This window comes from Sorex fumeus, unplaced genomic scaffold (assembly GCF_029834395.1).
Source record: "Sorex fumeus unplaced genomic scaffold, SorFum_2.1 ptg000080l, whole genome shotgun sequence".
NCBI classification, from domain to species: domain Eukaryota; kingdom Metazoa; phylum Chordata; class Mammalia; order Eulipotyphla; family Soricidae; genus Sorex; species Sorex fumeus.
Window position 1 is genome coordinate 3,570,962 of NW_026606137.1, and position 22,068 is coordinate 3,593,029.

Sequence of the window (22,068 nt, forward strand, 5' to 3'; positions counted from 1 at the left end):
GCCCTAATGGATGCCCATTAATTCTTCATGTAATTCTTCAATTACACACAGAAAAATGTGTGTTACTTTTGTTGATAGATATGTGTGTTTTGCTTCATTGTAAACATTATAGATGCTTGGGAACACTTGGAAACACTTGGGAACACTTAGAAAATCAAAAATAAAATAAAATCCTTGTCTCTAGAGTCACCATCTATTGGCAAGTGTCATTAACCTTTACTTTGCATTTCCAGAATTTTCTCAATATTGTACATAAGTGAGATTTCATTATATATTAATTATATACTCAGTTCTTATTTTTTGCTCACAGTTTTACATTTTCTAATATTGAAATTCTTAATCATAGTATTGATGGCTATGCATTAGTCAATCATGAGAAATCTTCAATTTACTTCATCTCTTCTATTTCGTATTTAGATTCTTGAAATTTTAGTTTCAAATTATAAATAATACCTAGTTAAGTGCCTCTGAGTGAATCAGTAATTCTGATTTCTTCTTAAAATCGAATCTTCAGCTATCGAAACACTTAGTTCTCACAGTTCTTAATGCTTACTAAAGGTGAGGTAACAATATGAACATCTCTCATTTAAATATTGACATAAACCTTATTGTCTTTTTTATTAATAATTCTCCTGATAATAATTATAAAAATATAACAGTATAATTATAATAATGTTCAAAGTGCAATTATTTTCAACTGTACTACTGACCTCTCCCTAGAGAATAAAAACACAAATATATTAGTTTCCAATTTGGAGAGTCTAGGATTGCATCATGCACAATATATAATGAGCTATACCAGATTATCTTTTCTGGAATGTGATCCCCAATGTGAAGTCAGAAGAGCAGAGAGAGTCTGAAAGGAGGATAGGATGAAAAGAATCCCAACTGATAAACTGTTCTTCTCATACAGACCTTCTTTTATTTGTTATTGCTTTTAGAAGTTCAAACTAAACCCATACATGAAGTTAAGTCTTTTAGGGGAAATGCACTTGCTCTGTGAAAAAAGGGTTTCTTCTCAGGCTACTGGGAGTTTCAAGAACTCACATGAGTGAAGAGCTCACATGATAAAAATGGGAAGAAAAGTCATCTATTTCTTGCCAGTTTCACAAGTAAATAATGGGAGCCTTCTTTTTCAGATGTGTTCAAATCATAGAATTATGAAGTTCTGTGCTTGCCACCAAGGAAATTATTGTGTGTGGAAGAAGCCAAGGTGTTGAGAATATAGAGAACACAAAGAGAAGTCAAGGATGACCCCCAGTTCCTTATCATGGGAGGACAGAATGAGGGTGGGTAGTGTGCATAGATTCCCATTAAGACAAATACCATTTGGACATAAAGTCATAAAGAATTTGAGGTACCTATGAGGCCTCCATGTGATGATATGTAGAAAGAGATAAATAGAAAAAAAAAACATGAATATAAAGAATGTGAGAGAGCTCTGAGTCTGAATAAATAGATTCTGGTATCTGCCCAGAGATTCTCTTCAAAAAATTGTGAAAATGCTACAATCATTCCAGATCATAATGGTATTAAAAAAAAAAAGAAAAACTATTCGACGTGATAATCCTGAGAAACACCTTAATCCTCTTCCCCAAAATTTATGATATAATTAGGTCCCATGATAAGTTACAAGTATATTGAGTAGAAATACTAATTTACTTAGCACAAAATATACCCCAGGAAACAGAACAAGTAACCCTCAGAAAGAGGGTTTATAAATAAGTTATTAACACCAATATTATACTGTTCTAATTTTATTCCCAATTTTTACTCCTTTCTAATGCCATACCAAAGATAGAGAGGTCAGATTGGGGATATTTGATGAAGCATCATTAATGCCAGAAAAAAAAAAGTTACCTCAATACCTTAATTCCATCCAGCACAATGTTAAATACCATTGGTCAGGTTCCTCAAAATATCACATAAGCCTCAAAATTTCCCCAGCCAGATACCATAGATATTGGAAATAATCTTTACTTTTGTTATCTCTACTCTTGCTTCAAAAGGAATGAACTGACTTTAACTGAACAAACTATATCTTACAGTAACCATTCTTAGAGATGCTGCGAATGAATTTGACATTCTCTGCCAACCTTCTTATGCCAACCATAAGAAGACTTAATAAGGAAGGAAGCTGGTTTCCATTTCCTGCACTTATTAAACTTCTATAAAGCAAACATTACCTTTCTGTGTAGAAAGAGACAGAGAAAAAAAGCCAATAAGGGTTTAAAGAAAAAGTAGGCAGAGACGAAGAGGGAGACCAGAGACCAAGAGAGAGCACAGTGGTGGAGAACTAAGAAGCAGGGCATGGCTAGATTGCAACAGTGATTTTTATTAGTGAAACACCGTGAGGTACTACATGGAAAGTATCATGCTAAGCAAAATGAGTCAGAAAGAGAGAGACAAACATAGAAAGATTGCATTCATCTGGGGAACATAAAGTAACAAAATAGGAGACTAACACCCAAGAATAGCCAAGATAAGTACCTGGAGGTCCATTCCATGGCTTGGAGGCCAGCCACACATGCTAGGGGGAAAGGCAGCTCGGATTGAGAAGGGAGCACCAAATAAAGGGCGTTGGGAGGATCCTCCCAGGATGGGAGATGCAGCAGTGAACTTTTTAATAACAAGGTTCTGCTAAGGAAGGGAAGAAGTGGCTACTGAACTGGCCTTCAGGGTTTGAGTGGTCAAGGTGAATGCTTTCCATGATGAGGCTGAAGCAAAAACCGTTGATGGATAACGGGATGGAGAAAGGGAAGGTTTAGATAGAATCATACCCTCCAAATCTCACTGAGACATTAACAGACTTTCATATTCTAGATGTATACTTTAATGTATACCCGTAGGCACTGGAAAAAATAGATTTACACTGAAACTCGTGTTCATGAATCTTGGTCAGCATTCCCAGGTCTTGATCCCTCTGTTCCTGCTTGCCTCGTCTCACTGAGCGAGCAGGAGTAAGTGGTCCTGCATGAACCTGGCTGTGTTTGCTTAGGTTTGTGAGTGTGTTTTATTTCCCGAGTGTACACAAGCTGTCCGCAGGAGTGAGGCCATCCTCCAGGGCTCAAAGGGTGGGTAGGACCTATTTCACTCCAATTCTGGCCTCCAGGAAGGATTATCCTTCAAACTCAAGTCCTCCCCCCATACAGGAGAGCTGCCAAAGCTTTAGGAAATTGACTTTTACCCCTTCACTGTCATTAGAAAGCTGATGTGACCCTCGATAGTACCTACACTATTTTTAAAATGTCATTTTAAGCAATAAGTGGTTTCCAGTGAAGGACCTTGGTCCTAAGAAGTGATTTGCAGGATAGTGAAGGAATGTTGGCATTTTTAATGACTTTGTGGTAAAGGTCTGATCTCTCTTTAGGGGGAAAAAATAACTTGTGATGAAGCTTCGTCTTGCTTTGCTCTACAAATGTGTCACACAACAACAGCCAAAGTCTGAGGTGGTCTCAGACTTGCTCTCTGAGCCAAATAATGCTGCCGCTACATTAATCGACCTTTTTATAGCTCTGCAAGAAGAGGGAGCTGCTTTTCTGAGACATTTGCAGGAGCGATATCAGCTAGAGAAGAATTCCATAAATTTTGTTTTCTTTTCCTCTGGAGGCACTCTTTTGACGATAGCAGTAAAGGAGGGGGGAGTTAAGACATAAGACAAAGAGTCCCTCCTAACGGGACAAAATTCAAAGGATGATAAAAAGGATGAGTAGATCATAAATAAGAGAAGAGATAGCAGACCCCTGGAGCTCCATAGGAAGGTGATCAGCTTAGCAAATACGGGAAGATCATCTGAATATTTTCTGAGTTAGGTCCAATGTTTGCAATTAGCCAGCACTAAAAAGACCACAGGATTGAGGTCAATGCTTTGGAAATATTTTAATCTTCCACCCAAATGGATTGTCTTAGCTATTCTCCCTTTTTCCATCTTTTGTAAAGCATCCTGAGCCAGAGAGGAACCCACTAAAGCTATGATAATGGAGGACCATGGAAGATCTACGCTGAGATTTTCGGGAAGGTGGGTCCTATCTTTTTTTTTCTTTTTTTATTAGTGAAACACCATGAGGTACAGTTATAGGCTTACAAATTTTGTGCTTGAGTTTCAGTTATACAATGATCAAGTGCCCATCCCTCCACCAGTGCCCGTCATCCATCACCACAGGTCCCAGCATCCCCCCACCCCCCATCCCCTCCCGTCCCATCCTGCCTCTGTGGCAGGGTATTCCCCCTTGTTCTCTCTCTCTTCTTTTGGGTACTGTGTTTTGCAAGAGAGGCTTTGAGTAGGTGGGTCCTATCTTGATCCAATTTAGCATAAATCTTTTTCCCCATATTCCCTCTTCCCAGACAACTTTCATCACTGCCTCCTCTTCTCTCTCTATTCTGGCCCATTTTCTGCTGCCTCTGCTGTTTCCTGACCACACCATCCCCATAATGCCTGGCATAATCTTCTGACAGTTAACTGAGGTTCTCTGCAGAACACCTTAATCCAAATGTTTCACCTCTATTTTCTCTTAGAGAATACGGATGCTCTAATAGACTAACATATAGACAGAGTTCTATCCCTACATTCTCTTTGTTAAAGCATTTTCGAAATTGCAATCATAGTACTGTTTTTCACAGAAAACTTTATTTACTAAAATACACACTGATCTTTAAACGTTGATATCTGTGTACAAATCCCACAATATGGGAGTCAATGTTATAAAAACATGTTAATATTTGGGATTTTTATGATCAGTTATAATGTAATAATTCTCTAGCTCCCTGTGTTGTATGATCTTTTCCTGTCCTAAATTACATTGGCCAGGAGGATTGACTACATATAATTATATTTTAATCTAACTCGGAAATTAATATATGCCAAAAGGTCATTTAAATACCATAGAATTATGTTATTACCCAGAAAGAACACTGGGCAGATGAGAAGACCTAAATTCTCATCTGGGTTAAATCATTTTCTACTGATGTGACAAAGAATACTGCATAAGATCTGGGCTTTGATGTGTTTGTTTATAGAATTAAATAAATAACCTATGACTTTCCTCCCCTTAGTAAAATCCTACAACTCTATAGAACATCAACTTTCTATTGTTTCAGTATATTGCAAATGATTCACCCCATGCAGTGTCTCTAACTAAGAGTGACCTCTGCTGAAAAGTCCCACATGATGACCAGTCACAAAGTCTTCAATACAGGAACCTTCAATACAGGAATCTTCAATACAGGAATCTTCAATACAGGAATCTTCAATACAGGAATCTATCAAGTGGTCTGCCACACTGTTCTGGCTGGTTTGGATGGGAAATGATCCCTCCTAGATGATCCAGTATTCTGAGTGGAAGCCTGGCGTCAAAAGCGCCACCAAGAGGCATGTTTTAAAATGAGAACTACACAGGCATTGGGAGGGGTGGGAGGCGGGTATATTGGGGTTCTTGGTGGTGAAAAATGAGTACTGGTGAAGGGAAAGGTGTTTGATCATTGTATGACCGAGACAAACCTGAAATCTTAGTAACTTTTCCCACAGTGATTCAATAAATAAATATAAGAAGGAAAAAATAAATAAAATTATGAAAAAAAGAAAGTAAGGTGGAGTTCATGCCCAATTCAATCAGCTAATCAGTGGCTGAATAAATAGCAGTACTCCTACATTTAAAAAAAAAGTGTTGAATGTGATCAAAGTAGAGAGAGAGTAATGTGGAAATCATCTGCCCCACAGGTAGTGGGAGGGTGTGGGATGGGGGTATACTGGGGTTGTTGGGGGTGGAGAATGGGCACTGGTGAAGGTGCGGGTGTTTCATTGTATGACCGAGGCTTAGACCCGAAAGCTTTGTAACTGCTCTCACGGTGATTCAATAAATAAAATTATAAAAAATGAAAAAAATATAAAATGAGAACTAACCAAACCAATCATTTTTTTTATTAACGAATTTGGACACAGTAATTTGAGATAGGAAAGACTTGTGACATCCAAGTTATTTCCTTGGTTCTAGTGATTTCATTTGTTGTGGTATGTCTGGGGTTTGAATTATACCCAGAAATGCTAGGGTACTACTTCTCACATGATTTTTGGTGCTACTCCTGGTATAGTGCTCAATGGTTGGTTCCCGGGATCAAATCTGGTCTCCTGCATTCAAATCATGCACACTATCCTTTAAGGGACTCTCTGACTTAGCAACAATTTTATTATTTTTGTTTTGCTTTTGGTTTTTGACTCACATCTGGCAGTTCTCAATGACCACTCCTGGCAGTGCTCAAGGACCACAGTGATGCTGGGATCAAGCCTGAGTCAGCCACATATAAGGCCAGTGCCTTAACATCTGTACTTTCTTGATGTCCCCAGTGACAGTTATTTGAAGGCTATGTAGCCATTTAGCTATTTAGTCAGTCATTTGAATGACATTCCTGTGTGACCATGAAACTCCACATAGTCAAAGACAGTTCCAACATGCTTACAGTGTCATTTTCCCACAACTTGCATGAAAGACACTCAATAAACAAGGCATTTTGAAACACACAAAAATAGAGCCCAAAGGGGCCAGAGAGAGTAGAGCATGGCAGATAAGACATTTGCCTTATATGTGATCTACCCAGTTTCTACCCCCACATCCTGTATGGTTTCCTAGCACAGTCTTATGCCTCCTGAGCATTAAAAGTAAGTTCTGGGACTGGAGCGATAGCACAGCGGGAAGGGCGTTTGCCTTACACGTGGCCAACACACATTCAATTCCCAGCATCCCATATGGTTCCCTGAGCACCACCAGGAGTAATTCCTGAGTGCATGAGCCAGGATTAACCCCTGTGCTTCGCCAGGTGTGACCCAAAAAGAAAAAAAAAAGGTAAGTTCTGAGCACAGCCGGATATGACCCCAAATCAAAAAGCAAACAAACCAAAATCAAATCACACAAAAATTTTTTTTTAAAAAAGCCCTGAAGCATAGCAGACAAAAAGATTAAAATGTTATACCAGGTTGGGAACTTTTCCAAAATCAGAAATAACACATTTTTTCAATATGTATGGAATAGTAACCACCAATACCTTTAATTTACAGCTTTAGTACAGTACCTTTATCTCATTTATTTATTAATTTAAGTGGAGAAAATAGACCATTTTCTTATTAACATGACAGAACACAAAAGCAAAGGGAAAGCAAAGTAAAATTTGGTCTTTTAAGAGATTTATTCCTACTGTAAATGTACAGTTAAATTGACTCAGGATAAATAAAAACAAACAATGAAATACATTAGAAGGTGCTTATGAGTAATTTAGTCCTTGAGAAGTTGACTTTTATGAGTTAGAAAGATTTCACAGAACCATCTAACTTTTGGAGAAGGTTTGTTTACCCTAATTTCCTGAAATTACTGGGAACAGTTTAAGTTTTGAGATATTCTGAATTTTTTATTCCATATGGTGGGGGCCTAAGGGCCCATCTGTAGATCTGGACTTTTGTGTGCACATATGTCCATGATTTATGAAATGTGCTTATTTACATGTTTTAATTTTTAATTTTGAATGTTTGATTAAAATCAATGCACCCTTCTTAGATCCCTTTTTGACATGCAGCCATATTTCAGTTACAAGATAACATAATATAGAATTACTAGAGAAAATATTCACAAAAAATATGGGGGCTGAAAGCAGCCTGTTATTATAGGATGGGAGGAATTTATAAAAATATTGGGGAACATTCTTCTCTGCCAATCATTTGTAGGTGATGAATTAATACTCACCAGAAATAGTTGGGGAGACACCCTCTTTCACCTGGAGGAGTACTTGAACTTGTCCTTCACCTGAAACTGAATACAAAAATTCACAACTTGAACATGATGCAAAGATAGTCTTAATGCAAAATATATTTACAAATAATAAAGGTGTCTTAGTATGAAGTCCTTGCCATCCCAGAAAATATTTCAAAATTTAAAAAAAATAAAGTGCTTGTTAGCCTAACAATTGATCTCCAACATTGGGTTTTTATTGCTTTTATTTGATTTAACCAAATTGCATTAAGGTCTCTCAGAGAACAGGCATACATCAAATAACAATAATAATAGCAATAATAAATAATTTAGCCATATGTTCTTCAGAGGCCCATGTTGGCCAGCAGGGCGTACCTCATAGACTATTTCCCTTTATCGTTTGGAAGGCTCAGCTTCTAGAATTCACGTGATTTTCACCAATAGAGTTCAGATCACCCATGAAATGTATTTGCTTTACCTTTATCCAAACAAATTGTCCTTTTAATGAAGGCGTTTCTCCATCCCCTGTCTCCTTCTATCTTCCAAGCCAACTGAGCACATTTAAAAGGCCTGGGGTTCATTAATTTTAAGTGTTCAATAAATTAGTGGAAATAATCAAAAGGCCTGATTCTTTCTGATAATGACAATTTGATGTCAGTATAAACCAGTAGATTAAGCTGGGAACATATGCTCCTTTGCCAAGAGAGGCTGCTATAATTAAATAGTAAATGCATCTACAAGGTGCTCTCACGCCTGATTAATTAGTAATCAGGTGCGTGAACTCCACTTTTCAATAACACCTTGTCTCGTATTGGTTAATTACTTTTCCGCCTTTATCAGATGTCATGGAGTCAGGACCTCCCCCCACTCGACAATCTAGGGGGTCCTGGTCCAATCCACATTCTCCATTGATTTTCCATTAAATCCCGAACCCTTCCTTCGCTAACGGATGAAGAAAATTCAGGATCATTCTTTCTAAATACTTTCCTTTTTTGAGTAAAATATTCATTACTTCCCAAGAACTCATTGCCACTGGGGTGGGGTGGGGGGGCTTTCTTATCTACCTGCCTGTTGCTTCATATTATCCCTCCCACTCGAGATTTTAGCACCTTAAATCTTTAAGGGGTAAGTGGTGAAAAGCTATCTTCTGTAGATTCTTCATTCCGACAAAAAGACTGTCGACCCTCTGTAAGGAGTCCATATGTTCTCTGTCTCTGTCTTTCTGTCTCTCTTTCTCTATCTGTGTCTCTCTCTTTGTCTCTCTGTCTCTCTCTCTCCCCTTCCCCTCAGAATTTCCAAATAAAATTTGTTTTTACTTCAATGTAATATTTGTCTGCTTGTTTGATTTAAGCCACATTGTGGCTTGCAGAGTTCTTCGTAATAGAGTTTCAGTCATACCATATCCTAAGACCAATCCCACCACCAGAGTGACCTTGAGTTCATCAAATCCCCAGGTTCCCTCCCATTCTCCAGATTGCCTCCTAAACAGGTGCAGTTTTCAGTTTAGCTACTGTCATTTAGATCTCCAGCATGCAGTGCTTTGGCTCTGTGGTTTAGACATACCTATACCTATATTTTATTTCTACACCACAGTGTGTGAGGGGCCCCTGCCCCCTGCCCCTACTGCCTCCTGTCAGTCTCTTGCTACTTCCCACCTCAATTTCTTTCTTTCTTTGTCTCATTTCTGTAATTTAGGGTCTAGAGTAATATAGTATACTTCTATCATCACTTTGCTTATCTTGTTTCTTTATCCTATTATATATTCACCCTACATTCTTAACTTTAATAATGGCAATAACAATAAAAACAGCTATTCTTATTACTAAACACAAGTCATGCATCTTATAGGATTTTCCCAACTATGTCTAGTTCATCCATTTCTTCCTATATTGATCTATATTGATCTATGCACTCTCTTAAATTGAAAGACACTAATATTTATTTGAGGCTAAATTTTAATTTAGCAAATATTTATATCGGTCACGGTCACCATCCTCCTGTTGTTCATCCATTTGCTTGAGAGGGCCCAGTAACGTCTCCATTGGAGACTTTGTTGTTACTGTGTTTGGCACATCAAATACATAACGGGCAGTTTGCCAGGCTCTGCCGTGCAGGCGAGATACTCTCGGTAGCTTGTCGAGCTCTCCGAGAGGGGCGGAGGAATTGAACTTGGGTTGGCATGTTGGCCGCTTGTAAGGCAAACGCCCTACTGCTGTGCTATCGCTCCAGCACAGAAATATTTATATAATATCAATAATAGTGAATTTAAGATTGCACCAGCAGTTAACTTTGTCTTTAAATCTTTGAGGGAGGCCCATTTCTAGTGAAATTTAGGACATGATATTGCTGTATACATAATTATTTCATATTCATGGACCAATTCAGAAATTATAATTTTATAGTACTCAATACCAGTACTTACTGAATAATTATATGAATCTGAAAACTGGGATAAAAATAACCCTCTTCCCGGAGTTAAAAGATAAAATACTATTTCCAGTCTGGAGCAGCCTGTGTTCTCTGTTGAACACATCTCTCTCTCTCTCTCTCTCTCTCTCTCTCTCTCTCTCTCTCTCTCTGTCTCTCGGTCTCTGTCTCTTTCTCCCCTCACATATCCCTAATCTTCAATAGAAACTATTTCACTTTACTAAAAGAATAAAAATACAAAATATTAGATGCAAGATGGCATCTAAAATTGTGTAAATGCCTATAACAATGGAGTACCTTTCTAAAAGAGAAATGAAAATAAAATATTGTACTGGAAATAAATTGTAAGAATAGGTAATTGTGTGCATATGTGTGTGCATGTGTGTGTGTATGTATGTGTGTGTATTAGAGAGAAGAATTCAGAAATCACCAGGAAAGAAAAAATAATTTCACATAAAAACGTAAAAATTACCCTTTCTAATGGTTTCCAAAATTTCAGAACACCCAGCGTCCTTACTCAAGACACAGACTTGGAGCTAAGGATTGTGAAAAAACTTACATGTAGAGTCTTCCAAGGCCAAGGCCACATTACTTATTTTATGATCACTGCTTCCACCAAAAATAAGTGTAATTATACTTATAAAAGAAGTACTGAAGGGTGGCAAGTTTAGAAACATCATCTTTGGGTTGCAGCAATAGCACAGCGGGTGGGGCATTTGCCTTGAATGCAGCTGACCCTGGTTCGATTCCCAGCATCCCATATGGTCCCCTGAGCACCTCCAAGGGCAATTTCTGAGTGAAGAGTCAGCAGTAATCCCTGTGCATCACCGGGTGTGACCCAAAAAAGTAAAGAAAAAAAATGAAGAAGAAAAAAAAGAAAGAAAGAAACATCATCTTTCCCTTCATTTGATAAATAAGCAATTTGAAGTAAGGTGAAACAATGAATATATACAAAATGCACATATCTCATGCATTGTAGTTATCACTGAGATGGTAAATTCTGAGACTAGAGCACATAGCACTTGACACATCTAATTTCGATTACAGTCTATTATATCTGCTCTACCATCCACTAAGTGATTATTCTTGGTAATCCCCAGGTTTACAATGTCAGTATGTTATCCAAACCCGGATTGAAACCAACAATCACTTACTTGTGGCCACTGGTTTTGTTCAGCCTTTGCAAAGGTTCCTTAGTTTTGTTCCAAAACCTCGTCCCCCAAACAGCCATGAAAACCAAAACATGCATTGAAAAACTATGGGTCACTTTGCCAATGTGAATATGTAAATACTATGTGATCTAAGAATAGGAGCAAATTCAGAACCAGAGGAAAATATTTTAAACTATTTAAATCAGCAAAGATTAGAAATGTTTTCCCATACCAACACGTACAGGCTGTTCATGGGCTTTCTAATATGGATACAAGAGATATTTATTCCCAAACAGCATTTCTCAGCCATGAGTCTTTAAAGACAGAGTGTGGGAGGAGGCATGGCAGTGAAAAACTGGTTATTAGAGTCCAGTAGCCTAGATTTGAATCTTAGGTCTTCTGTTTTCTAGATTACAGTATCTGAATCTTGCTTATTTCACCAGAAAATGAGAGCAATCGTCATCTCCTTCCTAGGGTTATTGGGAAGAAATGATGAAAGATACATGCCTACCGCAGTTTCTGATATAATGAATAGGGAATACTAGATATTACCCACGCCATCTTTACAGTATGCTCATTATTCTTGGAGTCTGATAACACAATCCAAGAAATATTTTTCTATATATTTTTACTCCTTCTTTAGACACATGATCATGACAATTCAAGGCAACCTGACAAGATTCACTAAAATTTGTGCAGGATTTTGACTTTACAAAAGACAGTGCAAGTGTTAAGTGTCATTTCCAATTTGGACAAAAACAAGGAGAGATGAAAATCATTTGAGAATAAAGATATTGACTCAGGAAGAGTTGAAAAGCCTTCCATGAGCTGTGATACTGTACATATGCTTTCTCGGTGCTTATGATTTCTGATTTTGTATTTGTAATATGAGAGTGGTTAATCTACTCTGTTTATAAAGGGAAACTCATTGCAGTTGATCCTTCCCAGATTGTAAGACTATCTGGCTGGTCCTCAAAAACCAGAGAAGTCTTTGGGTCAATTATTGTCAAATTATTCCGACGAGTGCTTTATGATCTAAGATTGTTATAAACACAGACATCTAAGATGAAGAGAGAAACTCACAAAGAAGATATCTCCTGGTGAGAGGAAAGAGATTTATATACTCACATTAAAAACATATATATTACTGTGAATACCACTTATTTGTTCTCGCTAGGGCACTGGGGATGAGAAAATACATTTCTCTCTTGAAATATTGGAAGGAGAAATAAGTACCTCTTTAGGTTTAAAAACTACATGATTTTAATTAATTTAATTTTATTTTGATTTTGGGACCACACCTGGTAGTATTCAAGAGTTACACCTGGCTCTGTGACCAGGGATCAATCCTGGTGGATTCCAAGGGACATATGGACTGTCCAGGATGCAGGATTGACGAGTGCAAGACAAGCCCCTTATCCACTAGACTATAGCTCCGGTCAAAAAAAAAAAACATGCATGACTTTAAACAGAATATAAATTCCTTTCCCTCTTGAGTCTCCATCCATATTCCCAATCTCACTGTGACATGTTAAGACTTCTCATCCAATTCACATTTATACTGGCCTAGAGAAACACTGATGATGCATGGAAAAGCGACTGTATATTCTGCTTACCTGTGCAATGGGATGTGATGGGATGCAGTCTCACTTTGACCCATGACTTTCCTCTCTACCCTGAACCTAGATTCCTGATCTGTCTTTATAAACCAGCTATTATATTTGTCTCTTCACATTTACCTTAGCTATCCTCACGCACTACCTTGTCAATAAGCTGGATTCATTCTCCGGGAGTTAGTCTCTTCCACTTAGCTATCCAGATAGCTCTCTTTCCAATGTTCCCTGGAAAATTGAAGCTTAATTCATCAACATCATCATTATCACTGTATCACTGTCCTCCTGTTGTTCATCAATTTTCTCAAGCAGGACCAGTAACGTCTCCATTGTGAGACTTTATTGTTACTGTGTTAGGCATATTGTATATGTCACAGGTAGCTTACCAGGCTTTGCCGTGCGGGTGAGATACTCTCGGTAGTAGCTTGCCAGGCTCTCCGAGAGGGGCAGGGGAATCGAACTCAGGTCTGCCATGTTGGCTGCATGCAAGGCAAACGCCCTACCTGCTGTGCTATCGCTCCAGCCCATCATCATTATTATGACCATTATTATTATTAACATTATTATTGGTTTGGGGGTCAAACCTGTTTGTGCTCAGGGCTTAGACCTAGCTCTGCACTCAGGGATCATCTCTGGTGGGTTCAGGGGATCAAATGGGATGCCACAGATCTAACCCTGGTTGGTCATGTGCAAGGAAAATGCCCTACTCACTGTACTATTACCTTGTCACTAAAGCTTGATTTAAAAAATAAGATTCCAGTCTCCCAGAGAGAGTCAAAAAGTTATCTTGGATTTTGAAACAAAGGTCTTTTAGATACTTCACATAAATATTATATGAAAATCCCATGCTATCTTTCCAGTCTTCTATTATCCACAGTAACATTTGTTTGTGGAAGGGTATAATTTTTTCAAGTGTAAGAGTTAAAGAATTTAATAAGAGACCAAAGCAAGATTATAGCAGATAAGGCATTTGCCTTGCATATGGCCGATGGGGTTCAATCTCCAGCACCCTATATGGTTTTCCCTAGTATTTCCAAGAGATATCACAGAGCCAGGAGTAAGTCCCGAGCATCCCTGGGTGTAACCCCCAAACCAAAATAAATAAATGAATAAATAAATAACTCAATGAAATTCTCAAAAGATAGATGCATCTGCATAAATCACAGTCCAAGAGTTAGCTCAATTACACCATCTTCATTAATTCAGAGAACAGTAACAACAGTAAGTCTGTGGTGCTCACAATGCAGGGATAGGTTTTTGGTCAACTTGTGGGTCCTGAATGGATCTACAGATCCAGAACTTTCAGGAAAAAGCCCAGCAACATGGATTCTTGCTATATGTCCATAAGGTGTCTTTAGAAAGCATATTTTTCAGGGATTTTATAACTTCTCTCAGAGTCTATGCTCAGTGATATGGAATTTTTCCCTCAGGAGTGAGTATGCTTAACAAGTGAGGAGAGAAACTCAGATAATACATATAAAATAATATAAATATATATTAAACTATATATCTATATATCTATAACTATATATCTTAAACTATATATCTTATACTTATTATCTCATTCTTGCTTTGGACAACCTGGCAGGCTACCGAACGTAATCTGCCCACATGGCAGAGTCTGGCAAATTGCCCGTGGCATACCCAATATGCCAAATACCAGTAACAATGATGGGCTCATTATCCTAACCCTGAAAGAGTCCTGAGTGCGGCACTTTTTAGAATCTCACGGCTAGGACGAAGGAGACGTTACTGGTGCCTGCTCAAGGCAATCGATGAATAACAGGATGATCGTGATTGTGATCGTGATTAAACTATATCTAAAATATGCTATATGTGATGAATATAACCAAATATTCTTGTGTTCACACTTTTTTTGCTTTTCATCAACTCTACCCCAGATTTGCAGGCCACATCACATTCCTAAAGTCCAAAATGGTGCAAAATGGTGATTTAAGTGGCATCAAAGTTTCATTTTTAATAGCATTGAATTTAGTGTAATTTAGAGGGGGGAAGAAGCAAGAAGGCCATACAGCTCACAATTTTATGGCTTTCATTATTTTTAAAAAAGGTCAAGTTTTAAAAATGAGGCAGTGTGGGAACCGGTTTAAGAAAAACCTTGACTAAATAACATTACTGAAGACAAGGATGTGACAAATCGTGAAAGTTGTGCTGAAGTATCAAAAGTTCAGAGAGCACAGAGTAACCTTTGTTATCACGGATGTGAGGAGAAAGGGATCTTCATTCACAGTTGGTGGGAATATTGACTACTCTAGATATTTGAAAAATAATATGGGCACTTCCCAAAACACTAAGAATTGAGCTCTCATATGACTCAGCAATTCCACTTCTAGGCATCTTCCCTGTGTCCCCAAAATCTATTCAGAAAAGATATTTGCGGCCCTACATTTATTCACAGTAACCAAATCTCATGGCACTATTTATAAATAGCCAAACTCTGAAAAAAATACAAGTGTCCAAGAAGAGATGACTGAGTAAAGGAACTATAGCACATATATAAAGTAAAATACTACTCAGCTTTAGGAAAAGATGTAATCATGCACTTTGCTGCTACATAGATAAAATATCATGTTGAGAAAAGTTAGTAAGAAGGAGAGAGAATCAAAATGATTTCTTGAAGATGCAGCTTATAAAGAAACACAGGAGAGAAATAACAAACACCCAAGGGCAACAGAAACTGAGAACTGGTCTTCAGTAAGAAGTTTTACCACAGGAAGGACGTGAATGGGAAGGGAAACTGGGACAATGATGGCAGGGGCAGACACTGTGACAGGAGAAAGACAACACTCTGGTGGAAGGTGTGGTGCTGGAATTTTATTTGGACCAGGAATCTTGTTCTTATAAAAAAATTCTTTTTTTTATATACAAGTGGAACTACATGGAAAGTATCATGTTAAGCAAAATGAGTCAGAAAGGGAGGGATAGACATAGAAAGATTGCATTCATCCGAGGAACATAAAGTAACAAAATAGGAGACTAACACCCAGGAGTGGCCGAGATTAGTACCAAGAATTTTGCTCCATGGCTTGGAGGCCAGCCACACATGCTAGGGGAAAAGGGAGCTCAGATAGAGAAGGGAGCACCAAATAAAGGGTGCTGGGAGGATCCTCGCAGGATGGGAGAAGCAGGTTGAAAGTGGACTATAGACCGAACATGATTGCCACTCAATGCCTCTTTTGCAGACCACAGCACTCAAAAGGAGAGAGAGAACAAAAGGAAATGCCCTGCTACAGAGGGATGGGGGGATGGGGGTGGGAGGGATACTGGGACCCATGGTGGTGGGAAATGGACACTGGTGGAGGGATGGGTACTTGATGATTGTATAACTGAAACCCAAGGACAAAAAATTGTAAGTCTATAACTGTACTTCATGGTGTTTCACTAATAAAAAATATTCCTTTATTTAAACACCATGGTTTAGAAAGTGTTCAGAATACAGTTGTGACAGTCATTCAATACTACAACACCAATCCCACAACCAGTGGTATTTCCCCTCCATTATTGTTCCCATTTTCCCTACTATCTCTTCAAGCCTGCTCCCTTAGAAGCAACAAAATAATTTTTTATTATTTCTTATTATGACTAGATGGCTAGCATTATCTCTTACCATGAGTTCTTTAAGTCCTTGTCTGAAGATTTACTAAGCTGTTCATTGCTAAGCTGGGCCTCTTTGTTTCTTGAGAGTCGTTGGCTTTGACGTTACCTTCACAGCTAGTTTCGTGTGTTCCTACTGGGATGTCAGTATTCTAGAATTTTAGGTGTTGCACAGCCACACATGTGGCCGTATGATCCAGAATCTACAGGATAAGCAACTGGGTCATGAGTTTACATGGCAGTGATTGTGGGATGTGGGTGTGGCTGCCAGGGCTTCAGGAAGTATGGAGTGTGGAGAGAGGCTGCTCATCCCCACTCCAAGAACACCTCAGAGTTCTCAGTCTAAAATTGAGTGTACTTGAATTTTTGTCACTTTGGTGTCTCTGCAGAGACTAGTTGTGCAGCAGTGGTGTTGGGCCACTGACATGACAGCAGCTCTCAGTTGTGGGTACAACTGCTCAGGCTTCAGCAGGGTGGAAACTCAGCCTGTTCCTCTCCCAAGGGTGCCCAGAGTTTTCGGGTGCTGGAATTTTTAATGCATGAACTCTACCATTAACATTTTTGTAAACCAAGTGCCTAAAATAATTTTTTTAGCTAATGAAGTATAAGATGTAACCCCCACAGTGAGTAGGAAAAAGTAAGTGCATTACAAGGATATGCATTTATAGCCCTACTTAATACCCCTAGATTGAAACAACAAGAGCACTAGTATCCTAGGAAAAGTACAAAACCTGGAGTATGAAAAGCAGAGTTCCAATACTGGTCAGAGAGTGTGTGTGTTTTATCAGTTAGGAAGACTAGTTTCTCACATTCACTAAGAATGAGCACCCTACCCTGGTTCCAGGAAAAGCATCTGATTCAGATTTATAAATTTCCCCTCTCTCTTTCCTTTACCCCTTTCTTCTTTCTGTCTCTCCCTTCCATCCTTTTTTTTCTCCTTTTGGTGAAACTCCTTATGATCAAGAGATAGAATCCTTTCCACACTCCTAGTTCCCATTTTGTACCTATATTTTTGACATAATGGTTAGTGCATTTCTCTGAACTCAAGCTCCATGCATTACTGACAGAAATCCTCAGGGATGTTTGGGGAATGAGTTTTCTATAAGAATGTAAATTAATTTATTAACTAGAAGGCTATAGATTGCCTTAGAGGGCCTCAACAAGGGAATAGAGAACTACAGAGTTCCTAAGGATTATGATTCTGCTCTGCTTACAATCCCTCCCCAAGAGCACTGGGGCACTCACTGGTTCCTCTCTCCTTCTTGATTTCTTGAGAGGGAATAAAAAGGATTCCTTCTCAAGGATGCTCACGGGGTCTTCCAGGAGAAGACAAGAGCAGAGGGGTCTAGGCAGCAGCCAACTGTCTTCCAGTGACCTTACCACTTGGGGAAAAGCAGAGAAGGCATCTCCACCATCTCCTAGTTACAAATATGGGGAAATGTTCCTTATTTACAGTATCTCCCAACTCAATGGCATCTTTTCTGTGCCATCTGTGTGATCTGACGTGAGTTCTTCAGGGCAAGTGGAACAGACAATGACGTCCATCTGTCTTTCTATCTACACCCCTCTTGCCCTCGTGGGCCACAAGCCCCGGCTTCTTGCCAAACAGCCTGCCTTTCTCTTGGGGAGGGTGACATTTCGTCCAAGCATTGGCCAGCCTGGTGAGACACGTCCTTTTTTTTTTTTTATTCCAGACTGAACAGAAGAAGGTGATTTCTGGGAGCCTCTGAGCCGAGCAGGTGGACTCTCTCAGCTGGCATCTCATACAATATCCTCGGCCTCGGCTCTGCTGTGGGTGGGGGGGTTGGGGTTGTGTGAACTCAGGAGGGTGACTATGAATGGCTCAGCATCTGATATGAATTTATCACCGGCTGCTGGTTGGATGGGGGGAATAAAGCAGTGGGAAGAGGCTGGGAGTGTTTAATGCACTCGGCCAAGGCCCAACAGTTTGCCTTTTCCACACAGAAAAGGACAGGGTCAAAAGTAAGTTGACCCCTGACAGAATGTACAATTATTAGCAGAGCTGTGATGAACAGCTGCTGGCACCCCACCGGCTCTGCATCGGGCTTCCAAGAGTCAGAATATGAATAATCAACTCAAGATTGTTTTCTCCACCCCGTTCCGTTCCACTCCCACCCTCCCCACCACCCCCTCCATGTCCCCCCCCACCCCCAACCCTCTCCTCCTGTGCTGGGCAAGCCCTATTATAGTCCTACAGGAAGAAGCGTCGCCTCCCCAGCAGCTGCAATAATTGTGTTCCTATTGTGATGAAGACCTCCTCCTGGCCACCCCCCTACAAGTGGCCATTGTGAGTGGAGAGTCGGTGATTATACGCTTAGCCTGATGCTCTGGGGGACCCAGCTGCCTTAGTGCTGACACATGAGCGTGTGCAAGGCCACGGAGGGGGCCGGTGGGCATGGAGGCAAGAGGTGGGGGGCGTGGGGGAGAGCCCCGTCTGTGAGATAGGACTCCGACATACCAGACCTTTTGCATAAGTCAAGCCCAGAACAAATGAGGCTTTATCAGGCCCCATTGATGAGGGGGTCTCATCCCCCTTTGAAGTGGAGCTGAGCATGGGCCCAGCAGCTTTTCCTCCTTTGGACCAAGCTAACATCCTTCTTTTGATACACTGCATGCTCATTATCTCTGCCCCATTTAATGATTTTTGATTGAAGGGTGGCGGCTGGGATGCCGAGAAGATCGTTAGAGAGGCTCCATCCAGCCAAGCCCTCGAGAAAGGGTCTCGTTGTGCTGGGGACTAAATTTGGAATTTCTTAACAGTGTGCGCTTGTTCTTAGAGGCAGATAAGGGCTGAGCGTGAAATTCTTAATTAAGCAATAAATGGAGAGTGGGGTGTCAGCAGATGTAGCCAGTAGTCATGGCAACAGGAATCACATGGGCAAGAGAGCTGAGATGAGATGCCGGCCTCAGGCCTGGGCCTGACTGACAGCTGAAGAATCCGACAAAGCTTGTAAACCTGATTAATTAGCTGACTAATTATTTCATAGCGTTAATGTAACTAAAACATAAAAATAGTTCACCATGAATGGAAACATCTCTGAGAAAATAAGAGAGAAAAAAAAAACAATCCCAGGAAAGAGACGGTGGGAAACTGGCTGAAGGAATTCATCTCGAACACAAGGATGGAAGTTTGCTCCCAGAGAACCTTAGCGCTAGTCAGACCCAACCCCACAGCAGAGAAGTTGTAGTTCAAAACCGCTGCACTTGATGATTCATCCAACAAACTGACCTTCCTGCCTCCCTACAGAAACGATAGGAGACAAGGATTCTCCTGATGGCCGTGGCCTTTGTAGGTGGCAACTCTCAGGCGCTTCAGAAAGGCCACCTGAACTAGTCTCTTCAAAGACGTTGTAAAATGAATGAGGCTGTCTTGATCTGTGGGTCACAATTGCCTAAGTGCCATCGTTACATTTCAATCACGAGACCCATGGATCATATATGTCAGATGATCGTGAATCCCAGCTATCTTCCAGAAATCCAGTCCAAGGAAATAGGAGATTCTTTCAGCAATGCCTTGGCAGGATAACTGAGTTCAAGGCACAGCAGATTGTTCATCTTCGGGGGGAAAGGAAAGACCTGAGAGAAATCATCAATGGAGAGAATTTGGAGTAAAGTAGCGTGGCATGCTAATCACACTGGAGGATGTTTGGGTGTTTGTTCCATAATTCCAAGAGATAAGTAGATATTCTTAACCTCATTAGATAAGTGAAGTCATTGAGGCATGCAGCATTTATAATTCCATGCCCCAGGTAAAAGAGCCAGCCAGCCACTGATTAAAACCCTAAGCCCTAAACTCCAGCCAGCTCTGACTTTTTTTCCAAAGAAACTGAATTTCATAGAGATGTTTGCTGAACAAAGATAAAACTTCCCTTGATAAAGAAGAGATACATGAGTCAAAACAATGAGATGTGTAACATAGTTTTTTTTCGTTGTCACAAGGAACAGAGGCATTTTCTCCCACAACTCAGCCCACGACCCCCAATTTATTTTTGGTCAGTGATCAATGATTATTGAGTGGGCAGCACACCCTAGTGGAGATGTCCATCGGCAAGGCGCTAGAATGCCTGGGTTCTGATCTTTTCCTTTCTCAGTTGGGTCTCAGATTGACCAGGTATCTTATATCATACAAGATGGGGCCAAATGGAGGAAATGAAGATAATTGTAGATTTTTTTTTAGAACTTCCTATCCTGAGGGATGTGGTAGTATTGCAAAAGCAGATCATACAAAAAGATGGTCCACTTAGAAGTGGTCAACAAATGAATAAAGCACAGCTAATTGTCAGTGAAGCAGTTCTCGGAAATGCCAGCCAGAAAAGAAGTAGGATTCTCCGCATACACACGTATCCCATCTTGAAAACCCGACAGGAAATTGTGTGGATGGGAAGGAACACAAGAAGTTCCCTGACAAGGAAAGGATGTATCTGTACATCCAGTTCTCCTCCTGTATTTCCATCCTAAGGCTACGTTATGTCCACCAAGAAAGTAAGGGCTTGGCCTAGGCTTTCCTCTGATTAAATGAATTTTAGGTGAATTATCCTGTAAAATCCCACCCGCACGGCAGAGCCTGGCAAGCTACCCGTGGTGTATTCAATATGCCAAAAACAGTAACAATAATGGGCCTCATTCCCCTGACCCTGAAAGAGCCTCCAATATGGCAGCATTAGGAGAGATGAGCAAAGAGAGGCTGCTAAAATCTCAGGGCTGGGATGAATGGAGTCCTCACTGGTGCCCACTCGAGCAAATCGATGAACAACTGAATGACAAGTGTGATACAAGTGATCTTGTAAAAGCACATAGGGGTGGGGGGAGCTATTCAACAAATATAAAATATCCATTTGTGAAATGCAAAACGTAACTGATTCATCAAAATTCATCAGTTGTACCAGTGAGAAATGGATCTTAGGTTCCAGAGTCCTAGCGGTGTATCAACGACAATGGCATCGATGTTTTAGGGCATGAAGGTATTTTAATATTACAATGCCACATCGTACGTATCTAGAACAGTTTGAAACTTTATGTAGCGAAAACCAAATGCATAACCAAATTCTCACTGTTGGAAGCACCACAGTGAAGAGCAGAAGAAGCCTGAATTCTCCTGAATCCTCTTTACAGTATGCCAGCTCAGAAGCGAGAACAACAAAAAAAATGGTTCTAGCCACTCACATATCTCGCTCACTGGAGGGCAGAGGAGGCGCGCATGTCTGGGATGTCACTACTGGAGAATAGGGAATCTTCTTAGAGAAATATAGTTTTCCAAGTTTATTTTATTTTATTTTTATTTTTATTTAATTTTTGCATTTTGGGTCACACCCGGCGATGCACAGGGGTTACTCCTGTCTCTGCACTCAGGAATTACCCCTGGTGGTGCTCAGGGGACCATATAGGATGCTGGGAATCGAACCCGGGTCAGCCACATGCAAGGCAAACGTCCTACCGACTGTGCTATTGTTCCAGTCCCCCCGGATTTATTTTAAACATTTTAAACATTTATTTAAACATTCTAACTCT

General features: G+C 40.0%; 1 protein-coding gene across 1 annotated transcript in view; it reads right to left on the minus strand.

Annotated features, from left to right (window-relative positions):
- Window positions 1–22,068, minus strand: part of PKHD1 (PKHD1 ciliary IPT domain containing fibrocystin/polyductin) — a 579,380-nt gene that overhangs the window by 241,116 nt on the left and 316,196 nt on the right. The window contains exon 50 of the mRNA XM_056130637.1: window positions 7,728–7,793. Coding sequence (XP_055986612.1) covers window positions 7,728–7,793 — 66 coding nt within the window. The remainder of the gene's footprint in view (window positions 1–7,727; window positions 7,794–22,068) is intronic.